Raw genomic sequence first — 12500 nt, 5'->3', positions numbered from 1 at the left:
AGGTGATGGAGACCGTGATGAAGGACAGTATTAATTAGGTGATGGAGACCGTGATGAAGGACAGTATTAATGAGGTGATGGAGACCGTGGTGAAGGACAGTATTAATTAGGTGATGGAGACCGTGATGAAGGACAGTATTAATTAGGTGATGGAGACCGTGATGAAGGACAGTATTAATCAGGTGATGGAGACCGTGGTGAAGGACAGTATTAATCAGGTGATGGAGACCGTGGTGAAGGACAGTATTAATGAGGTGATGGAGACCGTGATGAAGGACAGTATTAATGAGGTGATGGAGACCGTGGTGAAGGACAGTATTAATGAGGTGATGGAGACCGTGGTGAAGGACAGTATTAATTAGGTGATGGAGACCGTGGTGAAGGACAGTATTAATTAGGTGATGAGACCGTGATGAAGGACAGTATTAATTAGGTGACGGAGACCGTGGTGAAGGACAGTATTAATTAGGTGACGGAGACCGTGATGAAGGACAGTATTAATTAGGTGACGGAGACCGTGATGAAGGACAGTATTAATTAGGTGATGGAGACTGTGATGAAGGACAGTATTAATTAGGTGATGGAGACCGTGATGAAGCACAGTATTAATGAGGTGATGGAGACCGTGATGAAGGACAGTATTAATGAGGTGATGGAGACCGTGATGAAGGACAGTATTAATGAGGTGATGGAGACCGTGTGATGAAGGACAGTATTAATTAGGTGACGGAGACCGTGGTGAAGGACAGTATTAATCAGGTGATGGAGACCGTGATGAAGGACAGTATTAATCAGGTGATGGAGACCGTGATGAAGGACAGTATTAATTAGGTGACGGAGACCGTGGTGAAGGACAGTATTAATGAGGTGATGGAGACCGTGGTGAAGGACAGTATTAATGAGGTGATGGAGACCGTGGTGAAGGACAGTATTAATGAGGTGATGGAGACCGTGGTGAAGGACAGTATTCATTAGGTGATGAAGACCGTGGTGAAGGACAGTATTAATTAGGTGATGAAGACCATGATGAAGGACAGTATTAATTAGGTGATGAAGACCGTGGTGAAGGACAGTATTAATTAGGTGATGGAGACCAGAAAGTCTCCTATATGGTTCCAGGGCTTTGATTATGTTGATGCCCTGATCTGTTACCCTCACTAGTCAGCTGAGGGAGCAGCTAGGGTCGAGGTTTTTTTTTTACGTTTCTTCATTCGGATCCATTTGCGATCCTGATTCTGAAAAACCATTAGTTTACATGCTTCGTCCTTGTTGCATTACCGGTATTCTCTGACGTTCTCAACTACAATTCAGAGTTGTTTGTCAAAAAAGTGTCAGGTTTAAATCAGGCTCGGGCTCATAGTTCCAGTTAATGTGTCGGGCCGGGCTCGGACACAACGCGTATGGGCTCGGGTGGGGTCGGGCTTGATTTTTTGGGCCCGATCAAAGCTCTATTCTGAATGGAAATGTCTCGGTTCAAGGTGTTTTCACTGTTGATTTGTTTAACTGTTTTATTTTTCTCAAAAACATTCATCAGCGCCACAGACGTGTCCGATGAGTTCCTAAAAGAGCCTGAAAGTAGCGATCACTGACCTTGGTTCCTCCCTTCATGGGGTTCCCCAGGTCGCACACCACCATCTTGGTCTGGTTCTCCTTCTTGTAAGCGCAGGACAGCCGGCTGAGGGTCTGGAAGAAGGAAAACACACTTGGATGTCTTATATAACTAGAGCTGGGTATCAATGAGGGCTACAAAAAAAACCTGAAAGTCTGAAGTCAGAACGGAAGTACAGAAACGCTGCAGACCGGAGACTTGCAAGGAGACAAAAGGTTACACTGGTCTCGTAACTGGGTTAGTTAGAGAGCGCTGTTCTCCCTGCTGATCTACATCTCAATACATGTATATGTATATGTATTTAACACCACTTTACAGTTCACTTTGCAATTAAAATGAGCTCAGAGAAATCAGATGAATGTGAAAACAAACTCACACACAAGAACACGTTTCTGAGCAGACGGGGACATTTAAACAAACAGCACTTAACTGATTTTATTCAGAGAATTTCTTTCTCAAAAATATTCATTTCTTTCTCAATATATTTTACAAAAATATTCAAGTCTTTCCCCAAAAATATTCTACTTTTTTTCCTGCCCGGACCAGGGATAACACTCTGCTGTGAGGCAGCAGTGCTAACCAGCTGAGCCACCTTTGCCGCCATCGGCTTTGCGCTGAAGAGCGTTAACGGGGGGAGAGTTTACCTGACTGCGGACTACGCCGGTGAAGTCGGCCTGCTGCGGAGGGTAGACGTGCAGCTCGGCCTCGTAGGCTCCCTCTCCCTGGTTCTCGGCGCTGATCTCCAGAGTCAGAGCGTTGTCGTCACCGATGTATATCTGCTGACGGTCGCTGTGGCAAAAATACATAATATACCTTCCTGTTCACTGGGATTTTATAAAAGAGGTCAAATGTGTGTGTGTATGCGTCTCTGTGTGTGTATGTGTGTGTGTCTGTCTGTCTGTCTGTCTGTGTGTGTGTCTGTCTGTCTGTGTGTGTCTCTGTGTGTGTGTCTCTCTGTGTGTGTGTCTCTGTTTGTGTGTGTGTGTGTACGTGTGTCTGTGTGTACGTGTATCTGTGTGTACGTGTATCTGTGTGTACGTGTGTGTGTGTGTACGTGTGTGTGTGTGTGTGTGTATATGTGTGTGTGTGTGTGTCTGTGTGTACGTGTGTACGTATGTGTGTGTGTCTCTGTGTGTGTGTCTCTCTGTGTGTGTGTCTCTGTTTGTGTGTGTGTGTGTACGTGTGTCTGTGTGTACGTGTGTCTGTGTGTCTGTGTGTCTGTGTGTACGTGTGTGTACGTGTGTGTGTGTGTGTCTGTCTGTCTGTGTGTATGTGTCTCTGTGTGTGTGTGTGTGTGTGTGTGTGTGTGTGTGTGTGTGTGTGTGTGTGTGTGTGTGTGTGTGTGTGTGTGTTTTTGAGATTATTATCGAGATAAACACAAAAAACAAAACGTTTCCCACCTCTTCACCGACAACTTCAGGTTGGGTTTACAGATGTTGTCGTCTCCACAGTCCAACAGGATGTGAGCCTGAGGGAGGGAAGGAAGGAAGTAGAGAAGAAGGGAAGGAAGGAGGGAGGAAAAAAAAAACGTTAAAAAAGCGCCAAAAAATGTCGGAAAAAGCGCTAAAAAAAAAAAAAAGCCCAAATATTATGTTTCTATCTCCAAAATGATGTACAGATTTTTAAGCGTTGTGTTTTCAAATGTCTTGAAGAATAGTTCATATAGCTGCTGTAAACGGAGCACCCCCCCCCCCCCCCCAGGTTTGGGCTGAGCCCTGGCTCCGCCCCTGGCCGGTGCGTTACCTGCTTGGTGATGTTGGACGGCGTCGACATGTCGAGGATGGGCAGCAGTCCGGTTGGGTCCGCTGCTCGCTGGTAGTCCAGTCTGTACTCCATCGCCACGGAGATGGGAGTGATCTTATCCCGAAACTCCCGATCGTCCTGAGAGACAGAGAGAGAGAGAGAGAGAGAGAGAGAGAGAGAGAGAGAGAGAGAGAGACAGAGAGACAGAGAGAGAGAGAGAGACAGAGAGAGAGAGAGAGAGACAGAGAGAGCGAGAGAGAGACAGAGAGAGCGAGAGAGAGAGACACAGAGAGAGAGAGACAGACAGACAGAGAGAGAGAGAGAGAGAGAGAGAGAGAGAGAGAGACAGAGAGAGAGAGAGAAAGAGACACAGAGAGAGACAGAGAGAGACAGAGAGAGAGAGAGAGAGAGAGAGACAGAGAGAGAGAGAGAGAGAGAGAGAGAGAGAGACAGAGAGAGAGAGAGAGAGAGAGAGAGAGAGAGAGAGAGAGACAGAGAGAGACAGAGAGACAGAGACAGAGAGAGACAGAGACAGAGAGAGAGAGAGAGACAGAGAGAGAGAGAGACAGAGAGAGAGAGAGAGGCAGAGAGAGAGAGAGAGAGAGAGAGAGAGAGAGAGAGAGAGAGAGACAGAGAGAGAGAGAGAGACAGAGAGAGAGAGAGAGACAGAGAGAGAGAGAGAGAGAGAGAGAGAGGTAATTATTATATAATTATCTACAAACCACAAATCCTAAACATCACTGCCGGCTGTTTTTCAAGCAGAAAAAGATTTTCTCTTCTGTATTTTGTTTGTGTATCAACATAATCAGCTGTTAATATGGTCATGTGATACACCTCGGAGGTAAAGTTCTGAGCTCAAGTAGCAACGATTATTGTCTTTGTTGATTAATGTGTGGATCATTTTATGGATGAATGGATGAGCTGGTCTCTAAAATGTGGATCAGTGTTTCTCAAAGCCCAAGACGACGTCCTCAAATGTCTCGTTCTGTCCACAACTCAAAGATCTTCAGATACTGTCCCAGAGGAGAGAAGACACTAGAACACGTTCACATTCATCACGCTGACGTCACACACGTTCACCTGATTCATCATCAAAAAAATGACTTAAACAGATTAATGGATTATCAAAACAGTTGGCGATTAATTCAATAGTTGACGACTACTCTATTCAATCTTGGCAGCTCTTTTCTAAAGTGCGTTTCATTTCCTCACCCTCAGGAAGACGTCCTGCTCCTCACAGGCGGGGCCTTTGCCGTTGCCCACCGTCATGTTCTTGGAGTACTGAAAGGTCCCCGTGTACAGGAAGAGGACGCGTTTGGTCGCCTCCTTCTGCTTCAGACGGTCCAACAGCAGGTCCACACGGAAATCTGGGGGCCAAACAGAGCGGACGGATTATTAGTGAAGGCTCAGCTAGGGCTGGGACACATATGGATATTACATCGACATCGATATATGAGGTAAGATATCGGGCCCTATCTGGCACCCGGCGCAGCGCGACGCAAAGCCTGACCAAGTGTCTTCACTAGTTTAAGACCGACCCAGTTGTCAGTTTCCCGTCCAGCGCCCACGTCGTTTAAACAGCAAATGCACCTGCACCCATCTGTGGCCCATGGGGCGTGCTGGTCTTACAGGGAGGTGTGTTCAGGTGCATTCTGGGCGTGCTGGTCTTACAGGGAGGTGTGTTCAGGTGCATTCTGGGCGTATTGCTATCTTGAGGCAGTGGGAAGTGATGGCACCATTGACCAACAAAAACCTGGTCTAAAGTCAATAACGCAGCATTTCATTGTTATTTTAACAGAGCATTAGTAAAATGCTCCTAGGCTCGTGCACAGCACGTGCACACTATGCTTGTTACACACACAGGGACGCACAGCAGCACACACACATGCAGAAGATTACAAATACAAATATTACGGTGCAGATCCTCCATCATAACAGCAATGCTCCAAGGTCCAAACGCGCCTGGCTTTTAAAGGGAATGGGAGATGATCTCTGATTGGTTGATTGCATGTTACGCCCAAAACACACCTCTGATTAATGAAGACACTAAGTACAACCCTTTAGAACCATGCGCCCGGCGCACGGACCCTTTTTTCCGCCGTCAAACTAGCAAAATGGATTTGGACAGGCCCTAAACGCACCTGCACCAGGCGCTTCACGCCGTGCACTTCAAACGTCAAAATAGGGCCCTTAGAGTTGAAACACAAAGCCGTCATTAGAGAGAGAAGCCGCGGGTGTTTGACTTACTGAGAGTAGCTGGAGCTCCGCGGCCGCTGGCCTTCAGACAGTACTTCACCTTAAAACTGGAGAACACACACACAGTTTACAACCAAGGACCAGATATATATATATATATATATATATATATATATATATATATTTATATATTTTAGGGCTGTCAATCGATTAAAAAATGTAATCTAATTAATTACATACTCTGTGATTAATTAATCGAAATTAATCACATACATAATTAACGGTGCCTGAACCGAAACTTTTTAAGAAAGAAAAGCTACTAAACAACAGTTGGTGACATTAAAGAAGGGCTTGTTTATTGCTAAGGCCATATGGTCAACATTAAATGATTTAATAATAATGTATAACAATAACTAACTTATTTCACTAGTAAATTGCTGTTGAACGACAAAAACAACAACCAGATGGGAAAAGGACATTTACAATAACTTCAAATGCACCACTATGATTAGATTTCATTGAAGATGGATGTTCTTAACTTATCGTAATAATAAGACAATGCAAAAGAAAATGGGATTCATTCTTAGCTTCTCCTAATTCACACAACCTTTTTATCTTCTTGGATGTTTTTAAATGTACCAGCTTCAAGGGGAAGGACTCCTGTTCTCAACTGATAGTAATAAATAAATAAAAGAAATGTGGAGCTTTTATTGTGAAAGGACGCGAGAACTCACCAGGACACCAGCGTGGTGGTACCAGGAAGTGTGCAGGTCTTTTCCTCTGGGGTTTATAATCTGAGGAGCCATGTCTAATGTGGCGTTCACACTGATCACTGGACGAGCTCTGAGAGACAGAGACACACACACACACACACACACACACACACACACACACAAATGATCAGGGGAACACACAATTGTGCAGTGAAAGTTAAATGTGTCTATAAAGTCAGTAGGAGAAAGCTGAATGAAAACAGAAGCTCTTTGATATCAGAGGTGGCCTCGCTCATTAAACTGCACACACACACACACACACACACACACACACACACACACACACACACACAGTGATTACCTGTATAAAACAGCTTTGTCTGCTCCGAACACTCCCACTATTAAATCTGAAAATTAAAAAGACAGACACACGTCAGCTTTTTCTACACAGCAGCGGTTAATTTGATCCCTGCTGTGTTTGTGTGTGTGTGTGTGTGTGTCTGTGTGTCTGTCTGTCTGTGTGTCCGTCCCTGTGTGTGCGTGCGTGCGTGTGTGCGTGCGTGTCTGTGTATGTATACCTGGATATCCATTCTGGTCTATGTCAGTATTTCCAGTCATGGAGTATCCGAAGCTAGCAGGCATGTAGCTGGACGCCCACTTGCCCTGCAGGACCTGAGAGACAAAGACACACACCACACAGCGAGCTATAAATGTGGGTTCTTCTCAGAGGAGAAACAAGGAGTCAGATCCAGGACCGCTTTAATACCACCAGGATAAAATGTAATGTCAATTTTTACAGCCATATAACAGAAAATCATTGTGGATTTAAAACCAGAGAAAAGAAGTATTTACAAAGTAACGTTACCTGCATTGAAACATTTTTTGTGAAGTGTGTTTGTTCTTTAATAACATTAAAATGAATAAAACGTGTCGCATATAGAGCTCTGATGCTATGAAACTAAAATACAAAATAAATAGAATAACAAGAAATGAGTTGTTACAATTAGTTACATCTTGGCAAGATAGAAGATGTCTTCAGTGATTGTTTCATCCCAGAAAATATGTATTTATGATGTTAGGGTTTTTATTTAATCCTACGAAAGGACAAGAACACATTTAAGACCTTTGTAAATGAAAATTAATACTTTTAAAAGGTCCAATGTGTGGGAATGTCTCCCATCTAGCGTTGAGATCATATATCGCAATCATCAACTCCCCCGCCACGCAGTTCAAAGTACGTATTCCAGCTACGGTAGCCTTCACGCTTCAAAAAGCCGGTCTCTTTTCAATATCCTTTTACTTTTTCTGGGTGAAATTTTGGATTTTGAATACGTGTGGTCCTCCATGTTTTCCTTCTTCAAACTTGCCGGGGTCGAGAAGCTACCATACCAATTAGCTGCACCTGTGAGTTTATCATGTGACGGCGAAAACGCAAAAAGCGGAGCAGTATATTCTGCATGTCCCTTACCGGCTACCGTATCTCAAGATGGAGCATGAACATGGAGCGTCTACCCCAGTTCATGCAAATGTGAAATGTCAGCCACAAGGAATACTTGGAACTGATGGCGATGGTAAATATTCATGAAGAAAGGACACGTTTGTGAACGGGCAACACAGATTTTTTTGATAATGAACAACTAAACACGTTACACACTGGAGCTTTAAGGCCTTATTTTAGAATATGAAATGTAAGAGCTGGCGGAAGCCCTGAATAAAGTAGCAGTGGTTGTAGTATTGACCTGGGAAGGTGAGGGGTCGGGCCCCTGGGGGCGGCCGTTGTGGATGTAGACTAAACCTTGATGGTCGGGGCCTCCGTACGGAGCAGAGATGGCAACATCTGGAAGGAGACAAGAGACGGGAGGGGAAGCAGGAATGATTTTAGTTGAGTTTGAGTTAGTTTTCAGAGTTTTGTTAGTTTTAGTTTAGTTTCAGTTAGTTTTCTCTCACCGTTGTAGCCGTCCATGTTCAGGTCTCCCAGCGCTGTGATGGCCGAACCATACCTGCCGTAAAAATCCAACCCTGTGAGCAACTGAGGTGGGTGGAAGGAAAATCCACCACGACCCATGTACACCGACACCTGGAGAACACACACACACACACACACACACACACACACACACACACAGGTTATTTCCTCCTTTAATTTTCGTTTAAGATGTTAGAAAGGACTTGTTTGACTTAAATACATCAGAAAGTCATTAGGTTTTCTCTTATTATTTCAATAGCAGTTACAAAACTGGGTTGGACTTTCTGGCAGAGTAGCAAACTGGTTTGAATCCTACTTAAAGAATATGGACTACTTTGGTAATTACACATCTGAGCGGACAAATATGACGTGCGGAGTCCCCCAAGGCTCCATTCTGGGGCCTCTTCTGTTTAACATCTGAATGCTTTCACTGGCTCAGATTATAGAAAACAACAAAATACGTTATCATAAATATGCGGACGACACACATACTTACATAAACATAACACCAGAGGACTATGGTCCAATGCAAACAGAGTAAACGCATTAAACATATCGACGATTGGATGTGCCAGAACTTTCTTAAATTAAACGACAAACATTAAGGACAAAACTGAGGTAGTTGTTTTTGGAGCCAAAGAGGAACGATAAAAACTTTGCGATTCAGCCTGTAACTTAGTGTACCGTATTTTCCGCACTATAGGGCGCACTTAAAAGCCTTCAAAAAATGACAGTGCGCCTTATAATCCGGAGCATCTTATATATGGATTAATTCTGGCTGTGCTTACTGACCTCGGAGCGATTTTGTGTGGTACACGGCGCTCTGTCAAGATACCGTAGTCAGGAGCGTCGCGGAGTAATACACAGGCCTACTGTGCTTTAGAGCCCTGCGCGATACTGTTTTCTTCATCCCGCTCCCGCTGAATTTCGGACCATTACCGCCCGCACCCGCAACGTGTGTGTTACACTGCCGCCCGCACCCGCAACGTGTGTTACACTGCCGCCCGCACCCGCAACGTGTGTGTTACACTGCCGCCCGCACCCGCAACGTGTGTGTTACACTGCCGCCCGCACCCGCAACGTGTGTTACACTGCCGCCCGCACCCACAACGTGTGTGTTACACTGCCGCCCGCACCCGCAACGTGTGTTACACTGCCGCCCGCACCCGCAACGTGTGTGTTACACTGCCGCCCGCACCCGCAACGTGTGTTACACTGCCGCCCGCACCCACAACGTGTGTGTTACACTGCCGCCCGCACCCGCAACGGGTGTGTCCAGCACCAGCAAAACTTTTTATGCCCGCACAATAATAGAAATGCATTGATTTTGTGGCTTCTCCCGTCCCGCAGCGGAAAACACGTCATTTTATAGGCTATTAATACAGAGATTCATGGGGTTGTTTGTTTCGTTTTCCTGACAATTGAGAACTTTTTCCAAATGTCAAACTTGCCGTGCTTTTTTTTAGTGCTGTAAATACCTTCTTTGAGTTTCCTTTCGACATCATTTGTTGACATTCTGTCGCTAGGCTACGTCCTGATCCTGCAGTGTTTTTTTTTAGCCGCCCGCTCCCGCCCGTTTCAAAGTTTTTACCGCCCGCTCACGGGACCCAATCCCAATGCAGCTCTCTACTTTTGTTTATGTCTGTTTGTGTGTGTGTGTGTCTCTGTGTGTGTGTGTGTGTGTGTGTGTGCCTCTGTGTGTGTGTGTGTGTGTGAGAGTGTGTGTGTGTGTGTGTGTGTGTGTGTGTGTGTGTGTGTGTGTGTGTGTGTGTCTGTCTCTCTGTGTGTGTGTGTGTGTGTGTGTGTGTGTCTCTGTGTGTGTGTGTGTGTGTGTGTGTGTGTGTCTGTCTCTGTGTGTGTGTGTGTGTCTGTTGCCTACCTGTCCCACCTCCCTCAGTTTCCCGTCTGACCCTCTGTCCATGAAGAGAGGAGCTCCAACAAACAGATCCACCAGACTGACAGACACAAAGGGAAGGAACGCCGTTACGTTCATGGTTTCAATGCCGCTGTGCTAAGCTAAACGCTAACGAGGGAAAGTCACAGATTTTCACCCCTTCTGGAGCGAGTTGTGTACTCATAAAGGACTTCTGTGATCACACTTGTGTATGCTTGAGGCCAGAGACACATGTTGAATGTGTTTCCTGCCTCATAAAACACGTGTCAACAATTTGTTTTGGATTAATTCAGAGCTGCATTGTTCACATCAACTCGTGGTCTCCTGTTCTTATTTGGCGCTCTGCAGCGTTTTGAAGACGCCAGCTGTCACCACTCCACAGATAGCAGAAACGTGTGTCGTGTTAACCCCGTGTGTTGAAGATACTATGAATAGTTTGATATATTAAACTGGACAAATAGAAGTCTGGATTGAGTCACAGCAGCTCTTTTCTGCCCTGAACATGAAGTTCTCACGCTATATTTAGAGTATTTTCACAGCTTTGACAGCCTTTTACGACAGGGAAACTGAAACTTCAAGTCATCTACAGTGGCTTAATAAGATCTTTCATCTTGTTTCATTCAGAGGAGTTCAACGCTGAAGGAGACAGAAGCCATCAGACGTTTGTAAAAGTCCCTTAAAATTCAGCCGCCAGGAGCTCTCGCCAATATATAGAAATATGGGTTTCTTTTTAACCAAATTACCCAAAACGTGAAGTACAATTGCAAGTACTTCATTACTTTCATTGAACGTTGGGTATTCAATTGTATATCATTTGAAAAAATTGAAACGGATTTAAAACCTGACTCAACTTTGTGATCCACACGTCTGTGATTCTCCGCCAACATACGTTATAATATACGTCTAATATTACGTATAATATACGTCTAATATTACGTATAATATACGTCTAATATTACGTTATAATATACGTCTAATATTACGTTATAATATACGTCTAATATCACGTATAACATACGTCTAATATTAGGTATAATACGTCTAATATTACGTTATAATACGTCTAATATTAGGTATAACATACGTCTAATATTACGTTATAATACGTCTAATATTACGTTATAACATACGTCTAATATTAGGTATAACATACGTCTAATATTACGTTATAATATACGTCTAATATTACGTTATAATATACGTCTAATATTAGGTATAACATACGTCTAATATTACGTATAACATACGTCTAATATTAGGTATAACATACGTCTAATATTAGGTATAACATACGTCTAATATTAGGTATAACATACGTCTAATATTACGTATAACATACGTCTAATATTAGTCAAAATAATTCATCATTTCAAAATTAGGTATAATCTCCTATAAATGAGAATTATTTACCATGTATTCCAAAAATAAGTGTAAAACTAGTGGTAATAAATTGGTATTGGTGAAAAATAGCATCAAAAACATTGAAAAACGTGCTTTAAAAAAGGGAAAAAAACGTCCGAAAATGTGTCAAAAAAATAAATAAACTGTAAGATTTGGACCCAGAAGGACAACAAGTGCGAGGTCAACAGGAAGACAACACAAGGGTTAACCTCTCTTCTTACAAACAGACTTACCCGTCATTATTAACATCAGAAGCTGCCACAGAGTGTCCAAAGTAGGCCGCCATCTACAAGACACAGAGGAGACAAGGAAAGAGGACGGAGGAATGAAATGAAGAGCTTTCTTTCTATGTTCCTAAATCCGTTAACATTACAGCCGGATACATTATGAAACGTAAAATGAAGAAAGACACGTTGGCTCTTATGGAGAGGTGGAATGTAACTTAATACATTTACTCCAGTACTGTACTTAAGTACAAATGTCGAGGTGCTTGTACTTTCCTTACTTGTATTTTCTTTTCATACCACTTTCCTGTCTGTCTATGTGTCTGTGTCTTTCTATTTCTACTCCGCTACATTTCAGAGAGAAAGGAGGAACAGGAAAGGGATAAAAGAGGTTATGGAGAAGGGACAGGATCTCTGTCTCCTTGTTTCTCCAGCCCTCGTCCTTCCTCTTCCCTCCATCAAACCCCCCCCATCCTCCCTCTCCCTCTCCTCCATCTGTAGTCCTCCTCCGAGTAAACATTTGGCAAACGTTAGCGTAAATATTTACGCTCTCTTCTGAACCTTGAAAGAGTTGGGCTTCTAGTTTCCTGACACCAATCAAAAAAATCAGCTGGAATACAAGTGACAAATCATCTATGAATTTGTCACTTTAGGGAGCGTTTATGTAGTGTTTTTTATAGGAGCTCATGTTTTCATCTTCCATGTCTGTTTTCTGTTTGTTTGCTCACCTGTGTTCCTGTGAAGTTCACCATGG

The 12500-nt window shown here is 43.7% G+C and overlaps 1 protein-coding gene across 1 annotated transcript in view; it reads right to left on the bottom strand.

Annotated features, from left to right (window-relative positions):
* Positions 1 to 12500, bottom strand: part of itgav (integrin, alpha V) — a 51280-nt gene that overhangs the window by 13962 nt on the left and 24818 nt on the right. The window contains 15 exon segments of the mRNA XM_078262746.1: positions 1591 to 1683; positions 2254 to 2398; positions 3010 to 3077; positions 3353 to 3490; positions 4565 to 4719; positions 5600 to 5655; positions 6283 to 6332; positions 6334 to 6391; positions 6623 to 6668; positions 6840 to 6933; positions 8001 to 8098; positions 8209 to 8338; positions 10107 to 10182; positions 11756 to 11808; positions 12475 to 12500. The exon segment at positions 12475 to 12500 is cut by the window's right edge and continues 31 nt beyond it. Of these exon segments, the coding sequence (XP_078118872.1) occupies positions 1591 to 1683; positions 2254 to 2398; positions 3010 to 3077; positions 3353 to 3490; positions 4565 to 4719; positions 5600 to 5655; positions 6283 to 6332; positions 6334 to 6391; positions 6623 to 6668; positions 6840 to 6933; positions 8001 to 8098; positions 8209 to 8338; positions 10107 to 10182; positions 11756 to 11808; positions 12475 to 12500 (1286 nt within the window).

The sequence above is a fragment of the Sander vitreus genome, chromosome 11, assembly GCF_031162955.1.
Source record: "Sander vitreus isolate 19-12246 chromosome 11, sanVit1, whole genome shotgun sequence".
Classification (NCBI taxonomy): domain Eukaryota; kingdom Metazoa; phylum Chordata; class Actinopteri; order Perciformes; family Percidae; genus Sander; species Sander vitreus.
The sequence above is the reverse complement of the archived record's forward strand: the minus strand, read 5'-3'. Positions and strand labels throughout refer to the sequence as shown.